The sequence below is a fragment of the Microcaecilia unicolor genome, chromosome 4 (assembly GCF_901765095.1).
Source record: "Microcaecilia unicolor chromosome 4, aMicUni1.1, whole genome shotgun sequence".
In the NCBI taxonomy this organism is placed as follows: Eukaryota; Metazoa; Chordata; class Amphibia; order Gymnophiona; family Siphonopidae; genus Microcaecilia; species Microcaecilia unicolor.
The window spans coordinates 219,205,207-219,228,341 of record NC_044034.1 but is presented as its reverse complement, the minus strand read 5'-3'; the positions used below and the strand labels follow the sequence as shown (position 1 = coordinate 219,228,341).

General features: G+C 41.8%; 1 protein-coding gene across 1 annotated transcript in view; it reads right to left on the bottom strand.

Annotated features, from left to right (window-relative positions):
* LOC115469011 (AP-2 complex subunit alpha-2-like) overlaps positions 1-23,135 on the bottom strand; it is a 130,222-nt gene that overhangs the window by 31,370 nt on the left and 75,717 nt on the right. The window contains exons 3-7 of the mRNA XM_030201246.1: positions 18,543-18,685; positions 17,927-18,120; positions 16,454-16,583; positions 15,427-15,528; positions 6,500-6,608 (exon numbers count right to left, since the gene is read on the bottom strand). Of these exons, the coding sequence (XP_030057106.1) occupies positions 6,500-6,608; positions 15,427-15,528; positions 16,454-16,583; positions 17,927-18,120; positions 18,543-18,685 (678 nt within the window). The remainder of the gene's footprint in view (positions 1-6,499; positions 6,609-15,426; positions 15,529-16,453; positions 16,584-17,926; positions 18,121-18,542; positions 18,686-23,135) is intronic.

Below are 23,135 nucleotides of genomic sequence, written 5' to 3'. Positions count from 1 at the left end.
AAGCTAGTGGAATCACGGAGCCCAGTATCCTACACCCACCACAATGCATTGCTGACGTGACTCTGCAGTGCGCACAACAGAAAAGGTGTCACACTCACCCGAGAGCCATATCAGAACCAGGGAAAGGCTGTCACAGGATAGAACACATTCTGCTGTCATGGAGGTGGGTACGGCATTTGAGGCTGGCATAGAGGCTGGAAAAAAAGTTTTTAAAGTGGGGTTTTTTTTTGTGGGAGGGGGTTAGTGACCACTGGGGGAGTCCGGGGAGGTCATCCCCGATTCCCTCCAGTGGTCATCTGGTCAGTTGGGGCACTTTTTTGGGACCTGTTCGTGAAAAAAAGGGTCCAAAAAAAGTGACCCAAAATCGCGGTAAAACGCCTTTTTTTTCCGATTATCAGCTAAAGACGCCCATCTCTCCTCGGCCAATAACCACGCCCCAGTTCCGCCTTCACTACGCCTCTGACACGCCCCCATCAACTTTGCCCGTTTCCGCAACGGATTGCAGTTGGAAACGCCCAAAATCGGCTTTCGATTATATCGATTTGGGCGCCCACGGGAGAAAGACGCCCATCTCCCGATTTGGGTCGCAATACAGGCGTTTTTCTCTTTCGATTATAAGCAGGATAGTGGGTCAGACCAATGGTCCAAAGCCAGGTCACAAGTATGCTAGGCCCATTACAAAACTATTTAGATTTGGTCTCAATGGTTTTCACATCACAAATTGGTACACAGCAAAAGTCTGTGGCCCGTTGTTTTTCTGGTGGCTCGACTGTTCCTACCTACTTCTCCATTTTGTTTCTTTGGTACATCCATCTTACCAGTTGATTCCTTTCGGTATTTAGGAGACATCCTAGATTCTCCTCATCTGACTTTATCCTCTTATGTATCATATCTAAAATTAGTTTTTTTGTTCTCCGTCAATTACACACTATATGCCATTATACTGACCAGAATATCTTTCACTCCCTGGTCTTCTTTCTTCTAATCTCAAGATTACATTATTGTAATATCATTAACCTTGGTTGCTACCAAATGAACATTAAGAAATGCCAGTTCATTCAGAATGTAGCTGCTAAGCTGATCTGTTACTCTAAGAAATACGATCAAGTTCTCCCCCCGCCCCCTTTTGCAACACTTTTATTGGTTACCTATTGAACAGTGTATTATATTTAAACTCATATTGACTTTTATGGACTTTAGAGCTGGGACTCCAAACTATCCATTCCCTATTCTCCTGTATGCTTGATTAGTTCCATCAACGATTTTTGCCTGGTATTTCCAGGCCCTAAATCTGCCCAACTTGAATATACTCATCGCCGTGCTTTCTTATTGCCCCTTTTTCTGGAACACTCCCCCTCTGTTTGGGGCCCTTTTACAAAGCAGCGGTAAGGTCAATGCAGGCTTACCGCTCACTAAAAGGGAAGTACCTCCAGGTTACTTCAGCAGCCCGGCGGTAGCTCCCACTCCCAGCACGTGCCATTTCCGGCGCTACAAAACTATTTTTGTGGCCCCGGTGTGTACCCAGCGGTAATTGGGCAGCATGGAAGCCCATACTGTCACCTCAATGGATGGAGGTAAGAGTTCCCACCTGAAACGGGCACACAGCTTCACTTGTCGCACATCCATTTCTTTAAAAAAAAAAAAAAAAATCCGGCTTTTACCTGCTGAAGTAAAAGGGGGCCTGTGCTGGTGTTGGCACGTGTTTTTGACGTGCACCAAGGCCCCCTTTTACTGCAGCAGGTAAAAGCCAGATTTTTTTTTTTTTTTTTTTGAAGACATGGATGTGCGCCCGTTTCAGGTGAGAGCTCTTACCTCTACTGCTTTGTAAAAGGACCCCTTTTGTTAGGGCTGAACCTTCTTTTAAAAACTTTAAAACTGCATTGAAAAACCTGGCCATACCAACAAGCCTACAACAGAACCTTCTGAGTAGTGTTGTGCTCATGGCGCTTTCACCGACTTTCTCTATCTTCCCATTCCCCTCCATCTCCTAGTCTTTTAGGGTATTTGTTTGATTCTTGCACTTACTGTATGAATGAGGAGCATCTTTCCTGTCTAAAAACAGAGTTCCTTTCTTAATCTTGTTTTGTTTTTATTATTTTATGTACACCGTTCAGGTCTGCTAGTTAGAGTGGTATATTAAATTCTAATAAATAAATAAGTTATCGGTCATCACGCTGCAGGTACGTCCTTGGCAGTTCAGAGTGCCTGCTGATAAATTTGGCCGGATCTAGAAACAGGCTGACAACTAGATATCAACTATGTGAATATTCTTTCCTCTGCACCTTCTTCCAGCATGGCTAGAAATACAGGCCACTAAAGAGAGTCATACCAGCTCACCGTGTCTACTGCTGTATAAGGCCTAGTTAACTCTCACAGAGGATGAAACTGCACAACCAATTTGAGATTACCATGTGCCACGAAGCATTGGAGGCTCCCGAGAAGATGACCCCATCATGAACCAGTCCTGACCAGTCAACATGGAGGATCCAAGTAAAGGAGCTCCCACCACTGCATACCTCAATCATACATGAGTCCCCAGCAGTTAACATGTCCAGGAGCTGTTAGGTTCTCCATAGGGACATACAAGACATCTTATCTATGCATACTATTACCTGCAGGTGGTCAACATAGCCCCATCCAAGATACGCTGGACCTGACCCAAGAGGACTCAATCTGGAGCCACTGCATATAGCTGCTCTGAATAAGAAACATTTTATTTTTTTTTAAAGACTCAAATCTTTCTACCATGAAGGTCCCTGAAAGCTGTGCTTTTCTAAATTATGGTGTTACATAAGGACAACCCTCCCATACTGTGCCCTCCCCTCCCACCCCCTATTGGTATTGCAACATCTTATTTTCCACCAGGAAGAGAATATAGAACCAAAACTAGAATCAGATATTACAGCCCGAGATGTCATCTGTAGTTGTCAAATGCTTAGACTATTGCAACTTGCTTCTCACAGGTTTCCCACTAAGCCATCTCTCTCCAATCTGTTCAAAACTCTACTGCACAACTTATATTCCACCAATGTCGCTATGCTCGTATTAGCACTCTCCTCGTCACTTCATTGGCCCTCTATCCATTTCTGCATTCAATTCAAATGCCTCTTATTGACTTACAAGCTCCTCAGTACCTCTTCATTCTTATCTGCTTCTCAGTACCACTCCACTCTTCTCTCCCTATACTCCTTCCCAGGAAGTCCTTTCATTGGGTAAATCTCTTATCTGTACTCTTCTACTCCACTGCCAATTCCAGACTCTGTTCCTTTTATCTTGCTGCACCATATGCCTAGAATAGACTGAGCCAGTACATCAAGCTGGCTGTCTTCAAACCTAGGCTAAAAGCCCTCCTTTTTTAAGCTGCTTTTAACTCCTAACCCCTATTCACTTCTACAGTACCCATGTCACATCATTCCTTTCCTTAGTAATTCTCTTATTCCTTATTTGTCCTGTTTGTCCGTCTTGATTAGATGGTAAGCTTTTTCGAGCAGGGACTGTCTCTTCATGTTCAAATGTATAGTGCGCATACTTCTAGTAGCACTGTAGAAATAAGTAGTAGTAATAGTAGAAGCACTTTGGTGGGGGGGGGGGGGGGAGGTGAAAGAGAAGCATATGACCACCCAGAAATATAGGATCCTCCCACAGAATGATATTTGATGGCCGATTCAAGAGCTACTTGGAGATCAAGTCTTAGAAAATAAAGATCAGATTCTCTCCCCCATGTTAATCATTGATTTTTTTGATTGTATGACCAAAGAACATGTGCGCATGTGCTAGATGTAATCTACTTGGATTTCAGCAAAGTCTTTGATACGGTTCCTCACAAAAGACTCATGAATAAGCTAAGAGGGATGAACTTAGGACCCCCAAGTGGTGAACTGGACTGGAAACTGGTTGACTGACAGGTGACAGAGGGTGGTGGTAAATGGAATCCACTCAGAGGAAAGGAGAGTAGTGGAGTGCCTCAGGGATCAGTACTGGGGTCAACTCTGAGCAGAGTGCTTGAAAACACATTTCTTGGTTGCTTGTGTTACTGTTCTATTATACATTGTAGTTCTTTTGCTTTTAATTGTATTGTTAACTGTTTGCTCTGCTTGTCAGTTAAAGCTGCATATCAAATCATGAATAAATAAAACATATTTGAGAGAGACACTGCTGAAGGATTAGACAGTTTGCCTTTTTGCGGATGATACAAAGATTGCTAATATAGTGGATAGCCGAAAGGGAGTAGAAACCATGAGAAGAGATCTCCAAACATTAGAAGAATGATCAAAGGTCTGGTAGTTAAAATGTAATCAATATAAGACACATTGGTGTACCAATATATGTCCAGTTTCAAAAATATAAATATCTCAAAACATCCTATGAAACTCATCATTTTAAAAAAATTATCCTTTTATTTATTCAATCATATATTCAACTGATGTATGTAATTGAATGTTATAACTACGTGGTTAGTCCTCTTATTCAGCAATACTACTACTACTACTACTACTATTTAGCATTTCTATAGCGCTACAAGGCGTATGCAGCGCTGCACAAACATAGAAGAAAGACAGTCCCTGCTCAAAGAGCTTACAATCTAATAGACAAAAAATAAAGTAAGCAAATCAAATCAATTAATGTGTACAGGAAGGAGGAGAAGAGGGTAGGTGGAGGCGAGTGGATACAAGTGGTTACGAGTCAAAAGCAATGTTAAAGAGGTGGGCTTTCAGTCTAGATTTAAAGGTGGCCAAGGATGGGGCAAGACGTAGGGGCTCAGGAAGTTTATTCCAGGCGTAGTGTGCAGCGAGACAGAAGGCGCGAAGTCTGGAGTTGGCAGTAGTGGAGAAGGGAACAGATAAGAAGGATTTATCCATGGAGCGGAGTGCACGGGAAGGGGTGTAGGGAAGGACGAGTGTGGAGAGATACTGGGGAGCAGCAGAGTGAGTACATTTATAGGTTAGTAGAAGAAGTTTGAACAGGATGCGAAAACGGATAGGGAGCCAATGAAGCGACTTGAGGAGAGGGGTAGTAAGAGTAAAGCGACCCTGGCAGAAGACGAGACGGGCAGCAGAGTTTTGAACCGATTGGAGTGTTTAAAAAACATGCTGCTTCTCAACTGTTTACATAATGCGATACGAGAACGCTACTTGCAATAGGTACAGTATTCATCAAACATATAAATGACAAGTGACCGACTCACCTGCAAATGCACAGTACAGACTTCCATCTCTGTCCCGCCCTCGCGTCAAGACGTGATGACGTCAGAGGGCAGAACAGAGAGGGAAACGGAGTCGGACGCTGCCGCTGGAGCCTGAAAACGATCACGTGCACCAACCTCCACCCTCCCCCCATCCCCGCCGCCGCTCCTGCCCCACTCCGTATTGGGCCCCCTGCACTGACCTGACAGCGCCTCTCACCTCCGTGTGGAAGCGCTGCAGGCAGCAGCAGAGCGATCTGCTGCTGTCTGCAGTGCTTTCACACGGAGAGGCGCTGCCAGGTCAGTCCAGAGGGCCCGGCACGAAGGGGGGAGAGAGCGGCGGCAAGGAGGGTAGCTGGAAATCTCGCCTGTTTTAACGGGCTTAACGGCTAGTTTTCTATAAAATGTGCATTGACTGATGTTTATTTGCTAAGCTAGCATTTTAGGGACATCCTACAGAAAACTTCTGAGGCAGACCTCTGTGGCTGAAACACAATTTGTAAAAGTCTTTGAATACTTCAATAAACCATTGATACTCTGGACATCATCTAGTCTTCAGTCTTTTTTGTCGCCTTTGCTGTGTTGGACGCTCTCAATTGTTTAAACATCATTGACTCATTATTATATTCTGCTGTTAAAATTATAGAGAACAGAAATCATACCATATACTATCGGTTTATCTTGTTGGGCAGACTGGATGGACTGTACAAGTCTTTATGTGCTTTCATCGACTATGTTACTTCCTCAGATAGGCACCATCCCTTTCTGAAGAAGTAACCCCTATCTGTCTGTCAAACTGGCTTTCTCCTTCTCCTCTTACCCCAAATCAGTGGAATGATCTAGCACACTAAACATTGCCAAAAAGGTAATCTTTGGTTCTATTCACACAGGAACACAATTAGGGATGGGACCATACAGCATCATCAAACTCTCTACCTAAGCAACTAAGATGTACAGATGATTAAGATCTCACAAGCTACTAAAGCCATTTCTGTTCAGTACTCAACTCATAAACTAATACCTTATATTAATATCTGTTTCAACTAAGCTAATTCTCTAGACATCTTTACAGAGAAAATATGTAATCTTTCGTGATATATTAAAATTTATCTTGATTGTACTAGTTTTTCTTTCATGTAAGCCACATTGAACCTGATCCTGTTTGGGATACTTTTTCAGTTTCATTAACACTGGGCCATGCTTTAAAAGCATACTGCATGCATATATATATTCTGTACTTTCCACACAGCCCAAAGAATCATCTTTCACGCCATGAATGAAAATGTTATGCTTGGAAAGTAGTCCTTTATCCCATACCTGGAGGTGGATAACACTGTAAAAGTCTCAGCAGCTTCACTGATAGCCAGGGAGCAGGCACAAAGTAATAGGTATAGTCTTGAAGATCTGTTGATGCAGATGTCACAATCTAGAGCACAGAATACAGAAAAGAAGCAATTATTGCTTTTGTTTGTGGGGGGTTTTTTTTTGTTCTTTTAGTTGGATCTGTCTTTTGGACAGTCCAGGGTACAACTCATTCAATCCTATATTAAATTTTGTAAATTTCATGCACTATAAGCATAGGTTAAATTACTATGTATTAATACAGAGAATATTTTCGATTACCAATGCCACCAACTAAAACTATTTTTAAATATCATAATTCAGCAAGCAAATGTAACGAGCCACCATCCTAAGAGCCGAGAGACCAGCAATAAATGTTTTTAAAAACTATTACAATTTCAAAAGCTCTCTGTATGCTTACAGTAGAACTGATAATGCTGTGATATGGTTCATGAGAAATAAGCCAGAATAAAAAGCTTACTATAGCCAAAACATGTTTTAGTATGTGCTTATCTAACAAATTATTCCCTTAAATGCCACCTTTATCTTTCATTTTAGATATAAATTGACACATATACTGAACCCCTATGACTTTCAGGACTAGAAAAGATAGAGTTCTACAAACAACCTGTTCTGAAACCAATTACTGATCTACCTTTAATTTTAAACTGTTTGAGTACAAACAAGTAAACACTGACCACAGGTAACTGACTCAATTTTTACCTTCCCCCAATAATCAGTGCTTTTCAATTCAAATTTATTCACTGATTTGTTTTGGGGAAATCAGGACTTTCCCCACCTCCTTCCTGCAGTCACCTAAGCCATTGCTGCTGCTTCTCTAGAGCAGTGGCAGCCAAAGAAGTTACTCACCACAGGACCAGACTCGGAATTTGCGCAGGCTGCCAGCCACCCAATGGAGAGTCCAGTCCCAAGGTTAGTGGCTTCCTTTGCCATAGCTGCTCATCTAGAGAAGCAACAGCAGAAGTGGCAGGGTGTTAGGGGGTAAACATAGAAGGCAGCCACTGGACTGAGATGGGGGGGGGGTGGGGAGAAGAATAGAGGGCAGACACTAATATGAGACAGGATAGGGACAGAGATGCGGTGCTGCTGGACATGGCAAAAATAAAGATACAGAAAGGAGAGATGCTCAACATGGCTGGAGGACAGCGGCAGGGACATAGAGGGGAGTTGAATGATGGACATGGGTAGAGAACAAATGCTAAATGGACCAGGAGACTCAGCCTAAAGAATTAAAAGAGAAGAAAGTGGAAACCAGAGACTGGGACCAACATGATTACAAAAAACAAAGGTAGAAAAATGAGTTTTATTTTCTGCTTATTAATAGTAACCTTAAACAACTGAATTAAAAAAAAAATCAATTCATATTGAGTGAATCGATCAAGTGAATCAAATATCAATTTCAGCCAAATCAGACAGCACTACCCCCAGTCAGTCATTCATATTAGAATATTCTGCCTGCCATATCAGTAGTTTTCACTTTTAAATTTTTTTTACTTTTTCACTTCTTAGCTGAGCAACTGAAGAAAAAACATTTCACATCCTAAGACACTTTCTTGCTGTTTTTGCTCACCACAGCTGATTATTTTTCCATTCTCAGCAGCTCATGTATCTGCTGTCACCAGAAAACTAATATGACATGGATCTGTTAACTTAATATACTCTATAAGTGGTGTCGGTCCCACCGTATTTATCCAGTGGATTAAAATACATATTTTGGTCTCTAAACATGATTTCTGCTCAAGTATGATCTGAATCCCTCAAAGGTTGATTGGCCTCTTATCTAATACACACTTCTTCTGGTTTGTGTTTATCCCTTAGCATTTGTGACAAATGTACAAAAATCACTTCACAGAACTGTCATACATGTTTATCATGCCCATGTACAATGGAGATCAGTAACCTCAGCAACCCTAGTTACACACTTGTACTAATGTGATGGTGCAGATGAAAAGAATCTGTAATTATAGCTTGCGCCACGTCTTGAGATGAGCTATGACAAGGCTTCACCTTTGCACCTGAGATCTCTTGCCCCCGAATTTTTATTACTTATTTTTGTGTGCCTCAGAAAACATTTCCTACCTGCCTGCAGCAGTTTAGCTGTTGTTAGCTTGAGCCGTGCAGTACAGGAAGCTCGGGTGCTCTTATGGATTCAAGCCTCGTGGGACTTGAAACCATGAGAGTACTCAAACTTTCTGCACCATATGGCTCAATCTTATAACACTGAGCTGAACCGCTCCGGCTAAGCCAGAAGCTGCCCAATGGCAATATTTGAGAGAGAGACTGTACGAAGGCTTCGGGGAAGGGGGAGTAGTTATGAGAGAGAGACACACACAGACAGGGTGAAGGCTGGGGAGGGAGTATATGGAGAGACAGGTCAGGATCTAAGTCATGATATGTAAAACAGAGGCCATTACCTCTTTAATTCACCTACTGGGTAATGTCATACTGCCGACAATTTGCTTCCAGAAGGGAAACTTCTGGTTTTTGGCTGTGATGTGCAGTGGCACCTTAAGGGACTGATTTACTAAATTTTCAGTCACAGAATGGGAAAAGAGCCTCAGTAAATTAGTTTCTAAAGGAGCCGCTGCTGATCATAGAGGGGATTCCTTCCTCCCCAATATACACACTTCAATTTCACTGGAAACAACTTTAGGTATGGGGTGGAGGTCAAACAAAAGAAGTTTCAGTAACTGGCTCCTAAGTTTTGGAGCGGGCTCCTAGATTCAGTAAAAAAAAAAAAAAACCAACATTAAGGCTTAGGCTATGATGTTTAATAGAAAAGTAAACCAAAATGAGATTTCACTTAAATTACGAAGGCCAACATAATTTTTTATTTTTTTTATTTGTTACATTTGTATCCCACATTTTCCCACCCATTTGTAGGCTCAATGTAGCTTACATAGTACCGGAGAGGCCTTTGCAGGCTCCGGTGTGAACAAATACAGGGTGATGTTGTGGTAAGATCAAGTTCATGTGGCACGGTTAGGGAATAGGAGAACGGAAGAGTTGTGTTATGTCCATTACATGCTATAGTTTGGTTGTGTTGCAGAGACTGGGCATTTAAGTTGGATCGGTAGGGTATGCCTTTTTTAAACAGGTTGGTTTTTAGTGATTTCCGGAAGTTTAGGTGGTTGTACGTCGTTTTTTGTTTTTTTTTTCTTTATTAAATTTTACATTTATATCCATAAAACAAATGTGACGGAATTTCAGAAATAATTACTATGAGGTATAATAAATTACCCAGAATTTTAACACAAAATTTTCATACATTTGTCCACAACATTGTGAATCAAGAGCTAAGAAATTCTAACATAGGAAAAATATTAATTTATAATAATAAAGAGTGGACGGGAGATACGAGCATCTACAGCCAATTTTAACAGTATTATCATAATTACGGGTTCTGCTCCAGAGACAGAACATTCTTTTCCTTTGCTTCAATGAAATCTAGTAATTTCTTAGGATTAAAGAAAAGGTAGTTTACCAAATTCAAGGTAAAACAACACCTGCAAGGAAATTTCAAAATAAAGGTACCACCTAACTTTAAGATCCTAGGTTTGTACATCAAAAATTCTTTTCTTTTCCTTTGAGTGGCTCACGCCAGATCAGGGAAAACTTGTACTTTATGTCCCATGAATAAGTCATTTATATGCCTGAAATATAACCGTAAGATATTATTATGGTCCGGCTCAAGTGCGAATGTTACCAACAATGTGGTTCGTTCGGAAATAAATTCGAGAGAAGATTCCAAGAACTCTGTCAAGTTCAATTCAGTAGAAGGAGCTGCTTGAGATTTATCTTTAGGTAATGAAGATATCCTTGTAATATATTGGGTTCTCGTTATAGGAGGATATGCCTCCTCTGGAATCCCCAATACATCCTTGAAATATTTTTTTAGCATGTCCAGCGCATTTATTAAAGGAGACTTTGGGAAATTTAAAAATCTCAAGTTACTCCTTCGTCCATTGTTCTCAAGGTATTCCAATTTTCTATCCTGGATTTCCCGTTCTTTGATTAAAGCCTCTGTAAGATTTTGTAATTTCTCAACTTGTCCTTCAGTTTTTTGAAACTTAACATTCTGCTCTTGAATTTGTTCAGACATTAACTGATTAGATTTCTTTAAATCAATTATTTCATTTTTAAACGAAGTATTCAGCAAAAGTGTTGTTCACACCCTGGATAGCATCCCATAACACATTCATAGTAACCACTGCTGGTCTTTCTAAAGCTCCAGTACTCACGGTCCCGATCTCCAAGGCATTTGAAGCAGATCCTCGAGCAGAGTCCTGCATCGTTGTTCCTTTGCCCGGGGTGGATGTACTCGTGGGTCCTCCTTCAACAAATGCTGAAGGACCGGGAGATTCCACGGGTTCCAGACGCTGTGACCCCACGTGTAGCAAATCGCTTCCGGGTCACAGAGGTGCAGTGTAGGAGGGAGGGCTAAGCATTACTCCCTCAATGCTGCACTCGGTCCTCGGAGGGGCCGAGTCAATCGAGGTGGGTATCCGTTCTCCAGGGACCCCCACCCCAAAACTGCTCAAAGTTGTCTGGCGTGTGGTGGAAGTTGATTGTGGAGCCACGAAGGTAGGAACCGCTCTCTTTCCTTTTCTCTTCCCCATCGCTAGGTCAGAGAAAATTTTCCCTCGCCAAGGCATCTGTGAGAGTTTCAGGAGCTGTTGGACCCGACTTCTGCTCACGTCACCATCTTGATTCTCCGTTGTACGTCGCTGTCAAGGCTTTTGGTAATGCGTTCCACAGTTGTGTGCTTATTTAGAAAAAACTAGATGCGTCAGTTGCTTTGTATTTATTTATTTTGCTGCATTTGTATCCCACATTTTCCTACCTCTTTGCAGGCTCAATGTGGCTTACATTATGCCGCAATGGCGGTCGCCATTAACGGAATGAGAAGAACAAGTGATATTACAATTAAGATATATAAGATAACAAGAAAATTAGAAATAAAGAAATAATTATTACATATCAGATATTTAGGATGAGGATAACGTATAGTTTTAAAACATAACAGAAAATTAAGTAATCAACTTAGGTAGTTCAATATTAATTGTAATACAAATTTGATGGTAAGTCTTTTATGAAGGATTCTTTTTATAAGTTTCGTTGAATAAGTTGGTTTTCAGTGACTTCCGGAAGGTTGTCAGATCAAATGTTGATTTTAAGGCAGTTGGTAGTGCATTCCAACGCTGCGTGCACATGTAGGAGAAGCTGGATGCATATAATGATTTGTATTTTAGTCCCTTACAGTTGGGGTAATGGAGGTTCAAGAAACTGTGTGAAGAATTTTTTGTTTTTCTTGTTTAAGTCCTTTGCAGCTTGGGTAGTGCAGATTTAGACAAGATTGTGTTGACTCGGATGTATTTCTAATTGGTAAGTTGATCAAGTTTGTCATGTAACTCGGGGCTTCTCTGTGATTTTGTGAAGCAGGGTGCAGATTTTGAAGGCGATGCGATTGAGAGTCAGCCTAGTTTTTCGCGGAGGGGTTTTGCGCTTTCAAATCGCATTTTACCAAATATAAGCTTAGCTGCCGTGTTTTGAGCGGTCTGAAGTTTCTTTAAGGTTTGTTCTTTACATCCCACATAAATTCCATTGCAGTAATCTAAGTGGCTTAGTACCATTGATTGTATCAGGTTGCGAAATGCTTCCCTGGGGAAGAATTGCTTCTCGCGTTTGAGTTTCCACATTAAGTGGAACATTTTCTTTGTTGTGGATGCCACTTGGCTCTCTAGTGTTAAGTTATGGTCCATTGTAACGCAGAGGATTTTCAAGCTGTCTGAGATAGGAAGGGTGTGATCTGGGGTGTTGATACTTGTGCGGATGTCCGCGCTGTGTTGGGATGAGAGGATGAGACAATGAGTTTTTTCTTTATTGAGTTTTAGTTGAAATGCATTTTCAGGCATTCTAGAACAGTTACCAAGTAGCAGTGTAAAACGGGTATGTAATATGTAATAGATAAGTAATGTGTCTGATCCAGGTTTAGTGGCCAACAATGGAGTGGTGGGGGTGGGGTTGTGGAAGAGATACTGCACCCTAAGGGAAAGCACAATATCTCAAAAAGGGTAATTTTATCTATAACATACTAACAATGAACCCCTAGTCCAGTGATGGCGAACCTTTCAGAGACCGAGTGCCTAAACAGCAACCCAAAATCTAATTATTTATCGCAAAGTGCTGGTACTCATTATGGGCGGAGTCACCACATATGACTCCACCCCTATGATAGCCACACCCCTTACACCAGCCATGGCGCATATAAACAGACATCATTGAAAATATACTAGTATAGGAGAAAAAAATAACATGATTTTTTTTCATTATAAATCATTTCTTTAAGCTGTTACAGCTCCAATATACCCAGTGCAAAATAAGAGAGCAGATGTAAATTCTCAAATTGGACATATTCCAAACACTAAAATGAAAATAAAATGATTTTTTCTACCTTTGTTGTCTCTGATTCTGCTGCTCTCTTAACTCCGTTTCCAGGGCTTCCTTTCCATTTCTTTCTTTACTTTCCTCCTTTCTTCTTCATTTCTTGCCCTCCATCCATGTCCAGCCACCCTCCTTTCCCCTCCAGCCACAGATGTCCAGCCACCCTCCTCTCCCCTCCAGCCACCCATGTCCAGCCACCCTCCTCTCCCCTCCAGCCGCCCTCCCTCCCAGCACCAGGCAGGCCTCCCTCCCACCCAGCACCCAGTAGCACCCAGCTCCAGGCTTGCCTCCCTCCCTCCCAGCACCCAGTAGCTCCCAGCACCAGGTCTCCCTCCCACCCACCCACCACCAGGCCACCCACCCACCTAGCACCAGGCCACCCTCCCAGCATCAGGCCTCCCTTCCACCCACCCAGCACCAGGCCTGCCTCCCTCCCTCCCAGCACCAGGCCTCCCTCCCATCCAGCACCCAGTAGCACCCAGCCTGCCTCCCTCCCTCCCAGCACCAGGCCTGCCTGCCTCCCTCCCTCTTCCAAGCCAACGAAGCACCAGGCCGCCTACCCTCCCTCCCAGCACCAGCGCTCGCCCTCCCTCCCTCCTCCCAGCACCAGGCCTCCCTCCCATCCAGCACCCAGCACCAGGTCTGCCTGCCTGCCTCCCTCCCAGCACCAGGCCTGCTTCCCTCCCTCTTCCAAACCGACGAAGCACCAGGCCGCCCGCCTGCCCTCCCTCCCAGCACCAGCGCTCGCCCTCCCTCCCTCCCTCCCAGTACCTCCCAGTACCAGCGCTCGCCCTCCTCCTCCGAAATTGAAAAGGCGTCGGCAGCTGCAGCGAAACACGGCATGGTCTTTGCTCGGCGCACCTTTGCTTCGCTTCTATCAAGCTCTGGTCCCGAGCTTGATAGAAGCGAAGCAAAGGCGTGCCGAGCGAAGACCATGCAGCGTTTCGCTGCAGCTGCCGACGCCTTTTCAATTTCGGAGGAGGATGGCGAGCGCTGGTACTGGGAGGTGCTGGGAGGGAGGGCAAGCGCTGGTGCTGGGAGGGAGGGCGGGCGGCCTGGTGCTTCGTCGGTTTGGAAGAGGGAGTGAGGGCGGGCGGCCTGGTACTCGGCGGGAGGGAGAGTGGGCCGAGCGGACCGTTGGCACGCGTGCCATAGGTTCGCCATCGCTGCCCTAGTCTATAAGAACCCCCAAGTGGATATCTGTTTGATGGCAGTCACTGGGTTTACACAAACACAGGAAAATAATAGGGTCCTGTGGTGTGAGGGTGGGGGGGGGGGATTATCTCCAAGGCCTTCACACCCCTTTACAGATTTCCTGGTCTTTGGTTTTCATTCTCAGACAAGTATAGTGATAAATGAGTCTTACTTTATACATGGGCACCTAACAAACTTAAAATGTAGATATCAAGATGAATGCAAACAGGTAGTTACAGTCTTCTGTTACTCAGTAGTATTCACAAGAGCACTACTCTCCTCCTTCCACAGTCAAGAAGGATTAATTCTTCCTTGTACAGGTCCAACAGATAGCTCTGAGGATCTCTGCTGGACTAGACCCTCTACCCTTCAGATATGGAAGGAAACTCCTAGGGAATTATTTCAACTTACGGCTCTTAATTCTTCTCCATCTGTTCATATACACAGGGACCTCCAGTCACCCCTCTCATTTCCCGTGAGCTCACAGATGCTACTGGTTTGGGCTAGTCTAGAATTCAGGCTAGCTTATTAGAAAAAGGTATCCTATCAAATAGCTGCTTCCACATTGTACCTGGGGGAAAAGCTATCCTTTGTATCAGAGCCGAGTCAGATTCCAGGACAGCTTACAGTCTTAAGAAGCCACCTTTCTCTTCCCTCTCATTGGAAAGGGGACATTTCCCTATTCAAGCCTCTGCAACCTGAGTGAAGTAGACAAAGTGGTTAAGCTTGAGTTTAAATGGCAAGCTGTTCCCTTCTAGCTTTCGGGGTTCAAGGTGTGAAAAAAAAGTGTGTGCCTTCAAACCCATGAGTATGTATTGTCCCATCAATTACCCTCCCAGTCCCTCCTATAGGCCAGGCTTAATTGCTGCTCTGTGGAAAGAGTCTAGATGCGGCTTCATGCAGAATTCAGTGCAGACTTCCCTTGCCTAGCATGTCCAGAAACTAGGCGTTAAAACACCAAACACTGACACCCAAGTCACAGGTTTTGATGTTTTAGGTTCAATTTAATGAAAGCTCTGTATGCCACTGAAATAGATGAAAGTACTGGATCACTTTCTTTATGACATATGTGTTAGTCGTTTATTACTGATTACTGTTACTAGAGCTTGCACTTTACTACCGTGTTCTCCAAACACCTGATTTGAATCATACTGGACTTGATCTACAAGTTCTCAAGAACTGTTACATTTTTAATGCAGAAGACCTCTGTCTCATGCTTTTTTAAATGTAAGATGGTACCTTACCCTACTCAGTCTGGATACAGCCAAGGACACTGAGGTTTTGAACTCTTCAGGGTTCTTCTGTGCCAGAGTAGTGATGAGGCTTGTAGCAGCAGTTACAACTCCCTGGGAAGAGAAGACTGGCATTTAAATAGTTTTTCTTGTGCCACTGCAAATATTCACAGACAAGAGTCATCCAAATTTGCATTTTCTACAGCACAAGAGCCATTCTATTATATTCATATTTCCAGGGAAGTTAATGGCATTTTAAACTTGCAACAGAAAAGGGTCTGAAACAAATGGGATGCAAATTGTGCTCAAGAGAACAGACTGCAACTTTTGCAAATTACACTGGATATCACTGATCACTTTAGACGGGAGAAGGGGAAGGGAAAGGGATTTTGGCTCACTCCTTTTTCAGTTCTATCTTTAGATGAGTGACATTTGGGTACAGTAGGTATGTTCTGAACCCAGAGAGTATATTTACCTTAGGCAACGGAGGATTAAGCAACTTGCCCATAATCACAAGGAGCCGCAGCAGGATTTGAACTGGGCTTTCCTGGTTCTCGGCCCACTGCTCTAACCATTTACGCTAAATCATCCATTTTAGAGTGCCCATTCCAACTGGGAACAATATTTCTAGCATCTGTCTTTTCCCTCATTTATAAAATTTCCCACTCTTGAATGGTATGCCCATGCAACCTCAGTATCTTACTAGCTCCGACAATCTCAGACCTGCTACAGGAACAGCTACAAATTGCTCTCTCCCCCCCCCAAGATTCAACATCCCTGTGACACACCTGATCTCATCTGGTCCTGACAAACAGACTTGAATCAGTACACTGCACTACAGGACTACGAGCCTGGGCACATCACATTTTACCATGATGTAAATAATTAGCTTAACAAAGCTATAGGAAAGCTCCAACAGGAAATGGAGGGTAACTCCTTTTATCCATATATTTAGACCACTTCCAGCAAGAACAGTTCAGAAACTGGTGGCTACTCTGATTATTTCATTACTACTGCTTGGAACATGGTACACTCTTACCAAATGTTGGTCATTCAGGAGGTGAACCACTCTGGATATCCATTCTCCCATAGGAACAAGGTCAGGGGATGTTCTGTACAGACGCAGCAAGCAGAGTGCAGCACTCTCTTTCACACTGTCCATGGTGTCCCTGCAGGAAACAAAGAAAAGGCTTCTCATTGCTACACTTTCGAACTAAGAATTGTAGCCCATATCAGGAGAAAACAAACAACCTTTTGCAAACTTGTGGCTAATTCAGTCACAGGAAGGTTGACTGTTCAACAACCTGCCTAAATTGTGTAGTCATTACCTGCATACATTAATATTTAAAAAAAAAAAAACCTTCCCTTTTGGAAATTATCCCACCCAAAAAAATCCTGTATTTTACACCAGCTATTTAACATGCAGCAATGTGAAGAAAATTGCATACTTATGAAAATCTGAACGCATGCACTTAAAATCGAAAGTTGGACCCAACTCTACAACCCCCCCCCCCCCCCCCCCCGGGATGCCTCTGGACACAATATGCAAAAGTATGCATGGAATGCAATTATTCACCTGTTTACCCACATAAAATCCAAGCAGTTTTAAAGTAGCCATTTATGCACACAGTGGTTTACAGACAGAAATGGCCTTGAAAGTTATCCCTTCAGGAAACTATATCAAGTTTTCATGTGACAATCCGAAATGTGTAGGAGCAATATCTAAATAAAACAAAGGCCTTGCCATTAAAAATGAGAGAATAGTTAATACAGTACTGAAGTACACAGGCTGAGGAAATGAATGAGGCAAGGTGTTTTTTTTTTTTTTTTTTTTTTACCATGCTATACTGCCCAACAAAAGAAAAAGAGCAAAGTTTGTTTTCTTTTCTTTTAATTCGTCACCATATATATATTTTTTTTTTGGGGGGGGGGGGGGGGGGCGCGAACATTTTCAGTTTACAGAGAGCCTCACACACTTAATTTAAACTTTCTCCTTTAAAGACAATAATTTTTCTATTTGGTATCAACAAAACAAATGAGTTCCAAGAAAAGTCATCTATATGCTGTAATATCTTAGAAACTTAAAATCCCTTGCATTTTCCTTTTCAAGCATGTGACAAAAGAAACCATTACTTGCAAAATCTGGTATTACATAAATCTAGAAAGATCAACAGCTTCAAAAAGATTCTAATGTACACAGTAATGTACCATCTTTGTCTATGAACAAGTTCAGACCCTAACACAAATTAAGGCATTCTCTCATTAAAAATAATTAATGCAGAAAGTCAAGAACATAAGATGCTTCATTCTCTGAAATTGTGCAAATCAAAAGGTATGAATATATCAAAAGACAAAAGCTCAACTACAATGGCGATTCTCAACCTGGTAACCTCAATTAGCTGAAGATAAAAGCAAATGAACCTGTTTAGAAATGCCTAATCATGAATATTACAAACATCTTAAAAGCTATCAATCTGATAAGCTGCATACAAATTAACAGGGTAGCACCTACCCAGCTACTAGAATCTTCGGAATTTCACCAGCAAAGGCCTCTGCCATTTCACGGCTGCCCACATTGGCAATGCAGTGCAAGGCCAGACCCATGAAAGTGGGGTTGCGACTGGCCAGATCATTCTTTATCGCATTATTGATCAGTCGTATCAGCTCACTGTTGGAGTTCACCAGCACTGAGATGAAAAGGTATCCCTGCAGGACAAAAGCATGAAGGAGAAAAGGGTGAGACTAATATACTAAACTTCTAGAATCTAGTCTAGAGCACATTCTGCCTTTCAGCAAAGCTGGTAAGAAGAGTTTTTCAGAATCTAATGGACAAAACCTGAACAGCAGCTCATTCAAGTTACTAAAAATATTTTGGAATATAATTAAATAGGGGCTATCTTTGGATAGTTTTGATTTCCTCTAGGAGGCATTCCCATCATTTGCGGTTCACACTTTCAGATTCTTTGTTTAAAAGTCACAATAATATAATCCTTCAAAGATCTGTGAAAAGTTAACCAACTTCACAAAGAGCAGAACACTAGACCAAAGCAATACTTTGCTGTTACAGGTGTCATCCTACCTGGGATCATTACCTTTCCATGTCACTGCAACAGTGTAGAACTACTCACAATTTGTTTCTCGGTGTATTTGTTAGAGCTAAGCAAGTTCACCGCCTCCATGTGTCCAAAGTCAATGTCATGTCCCAAAAGGAAGATAAAGAGAAGCTTGCAGACATACTTCTTTTTACTGTAGCCGTCGAGAGCTTTGTCACCTGGTAAGCAAATGAACACAAACACTACAATATACCTTAACCTAAAAAGATTTTCTACATTCAGATCAGCATTTATACTTTGTCAGCAGGTAACCACATGCCCACCAAATTCAGACAGATTTGAAAAGTGTTGAGCGCTACCATTCAAAAGAGGAGGAAGCCTGATTTTAGATTTTCCTCAGATTACTGTGGTATGCCTGGTGAATTGTTGAAGTAGTATTTGTCACATATAGCTATATCAAATGCAGTGTTGCCCCCTTTGTTAAGTGCCATCAATTTTTTGTGTTGACACATGGCAACCCTGTGGATAATTACTCTGAATAGTATTCCATCAGGTGGCTAATTGATAGCATGGCATCCATAGCGTTATATCAATCGAATTACTGTCTTCCTCTTTTGCATTGACCAACCTTGTCAAGCACACACGTCTCTAAATAATCTGTCTACATGATGCATTTGAAGTACGGAAATTGAAGTCTTATCGATTTGAACTTCCAAGGAAAGCTTAGATTCAATCTCCTCCAATACCAACTGGTTTGTTCTTTCAGCAGTCCAAGGTATACGCAGTATTCTCCAGAACTATAATTCAAAGGCTTTGATTTTCTTCCTGTATTTTTTTTTTCTTCACTGTCCAAGTTTCACATTCATATGACAGTATTGAAAATACCATGGCTTGGACAAGTTGAATCTTTGTATGTAGAGATACATCCCTGCACTTGAAGATTTTGCCTAGGTCTTTCACAGCCATTCTGCCAAGATTGATACAGAATTTAATGTGTCTGCTTGTTGCTTCACTATTGATTATCGATCCAAGCAGGCTGAAGTTGTCCATTTCTATTACTTCTTCATCAAGGATGAAATTATTAATTTTATCAGTTGTCAGGATCTTTGTCATCTTCTGGTTAAGGTGCAAGCCCATTATGAGACTGTTCCTTCATCTTCATAAATCAGATGTTTCATATCATCTTAACTTTTAGCCAATAACATGGTATCAGCATAACAAATGCTGATGGATATTCCACCAATTCTTATGCCTCAGGTTTCTTCATACAGTTCTGCATCTACACTGATTAGCCCAGTGTTATAGTCTTAAACCGCATAGAGCTTTGTGGGGTATAAGTGTCTCATGTAAATGCAAAAAAAAAAAAAAAAAAAAAAAAAAAAGAGTAACTTTGGCAATGTTTAACAATTCTATTTCTTTGCGCCATTAAAACTATTGCTTCTTGACCAATGTAAAAGTTGTGCATGAGATCAGGTGTTCTGGTTTACCCATGCTTCTTAATGGGGTCCAGAGTTTTTCATGATTTATTTGGATAAGGGCCTTGCTCTAGTTAAAAGACATGTAGATATCCTTTTGGTCTTCATCTTTTCAAGGATCCATCTTTCATTTGTGATGTCATGTTCCTTACCTTTCCGGAACCCAGCTTGAACTTCAGGCAATTCTTGTTCCAGGTATGGTTGTAGTCTCCAATGTATGGCAGAAACTGGGTTCTGTCAGGTACTTGTGACCTCTGATTGGCCTCTGTTGGAAACAGGATACTGAGCTAGATGGACCATTGATCTGACCCAGTATGGCTATTCTTATGTTCTTGCTGTCATGTGAGATCAGAGCGACTGTACAATAATTCCACATCAGATCACCCTTCTTCATTTTGGATATGAACATAGATCTTTTTCAGTCAGTTATTATGTTGTCTTCAAAATTTCCTGGCAGAGCCTTGTAAGCACTTAACAACTGCATCTGATTGCTGTTAATACTTCAGTGGTGTGTCATCAATGCTCAGTACCTTAGTTTGGTCAAGCTTTCAATGTTCTGTCAACTTTTCATCCAGGGTTACTGACCACAAGGTACAGGTTGAAATGATAATCCACTTATCTTTATGGTACGATTCTGTGTATTCTCAGTGTTTTTCAATATGGCTCTGAGCTTTTTAGCATTCCAATTCAAGGTTGGAATTTTCTCTAACTCATATGGCTTTAGGAAAAGCACTCTTGTTCTTCCTCCTATTTTCTGTGTGTTAAAAACACCCTGGAATTGGGATTCAACAACTGAGGTCTCACCACTGATCTGTACAAAGGCATAATCAATTACGTTACCTATATTAAAGTACCTAGCATCCCTCCAGTTCTGCTACCACCCTAATGCATTTTTCACCACTTTTGAAATCATTTGTTAATCATGGATGTCTTTGTAATCATCAGTATCATTCTATTGTGTACCACACTTTTGGATTTTTGCTGTCAATTAGATTTTCTCTTCACTGGTTTCCACATGTATGCAGAATAAACATTTCTAGTGACAGCAGGGGAACAAGTTATTTGTGGGAACAAACTTCTCATGCTGGCTTCAGTATTTGTAACCTCTCTACAAGCATTTGTGCCATATTTACAATGACGTGTTCAGTCAGTAACCTTCGGCCATACTGTAGCTGAATCACCAATTTCAGATTCTGGAAAAAAATTTATACTGCCAAAACTTTACTTAAAAGCAGTTCCCCTGTCACCAAAGTAGCAAGGATTAAGCTCCCTTCCACTGGTAAATCTTAACTCCAGATCCTCTTACTGTACATCATTTTCAGAACAAAATTAGCCATCCTTTTGCTACCACAAGTATACAGGTCCTGCAGCTGTCACTTGGGTCACCCTACAATATCTAAGGTCGTTCTACTGCATGTTTTAGATAGATGAAATGGGACAAAACAGTAGTTATGTCTCTTTCTATTAACAGCACCATCTGCTTCTCCTGGCATTTTGCTGCATGTATTTCTTTGCAGGAGAACTAAAAGGGTCTAGAATGTGCATATTTAAGGTTTGATGTTGTATACAAGTGCATTCAGTTGGAAAATACAGGCAGAATCCAGGAACTTGAGTCAGCAGTTCAGAAAGCATAATAAGGTCAACAGAAGCTTCCTTTTCCTGACATCCTGTTAACCTCAACCTCACAGAGCTATCCCCTTTATGAACTACAGTCACACATTCAGGCAAAAACTAAGGTCTACTGGGTAGATCACTGAATTACAAATTAGAATTCTTAAGTTAAAATCCTCCAGCACCACCTATGGGTTAGTGTTCCTCTTAGAATCTTAAGAAACGTTTCTATTATTGTTTTAGTAAGTAATCTTCGACTCCTCCCTCTCCTTCTCTGCACATATTCAACAGACTGCTAAAACCTGTCATTTCTTTCTCTAGAATATCAGCAAAATGCACCCCTTCCTTTCTGAGCACACTACCAGAACCCTCATCCACACTTATCACCTTTCGCTTAGACTATTGCAACTTGCCATCTCTCTCCTCTTCAATCTGTTCAAAATTCTGCTGCACGACTAATATTCCACCAGTGTCGTTATGCTCATATTAGCCCTCTCCTCAAGTCACTTCACTGGCTTCCTATCCGTTTCCGCATACAGTTCAAACTCCTCTTATTGACCTATAAGTGCATTCACTCTGCAGCTGCTCAGTACCTCTCCACTCTCATCTCTCCCTACATTCCTCCCCGGGTACTCCGTTCACTGGGTAAATCTCTCTTATCTGCAACCCTTCTCCTCCACTGCTAACTCCAGACTCCGTTCCTTTTATCTTGCTGCACCATATGCCTGGAATAGACTTCCTGAGCTGGTACATCAAGCTCCATCTCTGGCCGTCTTCAAATCTAAACTAAAAGCCCACCTTTTTGATGCTGCTTTTAACTCCTAACCCTTATTCACTTTGTTCAGAACCCTTATTTTATCATCCTCACTTTAATATTCCCTTATCTCTTGTTTGTCCTAATTAGATTGTAAGCTCTGTCGAGCAGTGACTGTCTCTTCATGTTCAAGTGTACAGCGCTGCGTACGTCTAGTAGCGCTTTAGAAATGATAAGTAGTAGTAGTGAAGATAAAAACAAAGCAGACCAATTTAGAAAATCTTCTAGCTCAACATCCTGGTCAACAAGTTCACCAAGGCAGTATATAAAATCAAATACGAAACATAACATTTACAAACTAGATATACTGGAGAAGTTTTCCCCTACAAATACCTGCCAGAATACACTGATGCCCAACATTCGCCTTCTGCACCATCTCACAGCATTATCCCCAGCCTTCCTTTTTTTTCCCTCTGCTCTTTCTACACAAACAGCTTTGCAATCATTAATAGCCTGTCTGCACCATATATTATAGAAGTCTATAAAATCCTAAATGGTGTGGAATGGGTAAACTGGGACTGGGTGTTTATCCTGTCTAAACTAGGGGATACACCACAGAACTAACCGGTTGTACTTTTAAAAGTTTTGTTGTTTTTAGTTTTCCAGTGTTTACATCTTTTAAATTATATACAGTTGTTTCCCATGTTATAGACTTCCATTTAAACGAGCTCTCATTACTTTACAATGGAAGAAAAGACAACAAATTAGGCCATGTTGGCATTTAACTATAAATGAAAAAAAAAAAAAAAGACACAGGAAGATGTAAAT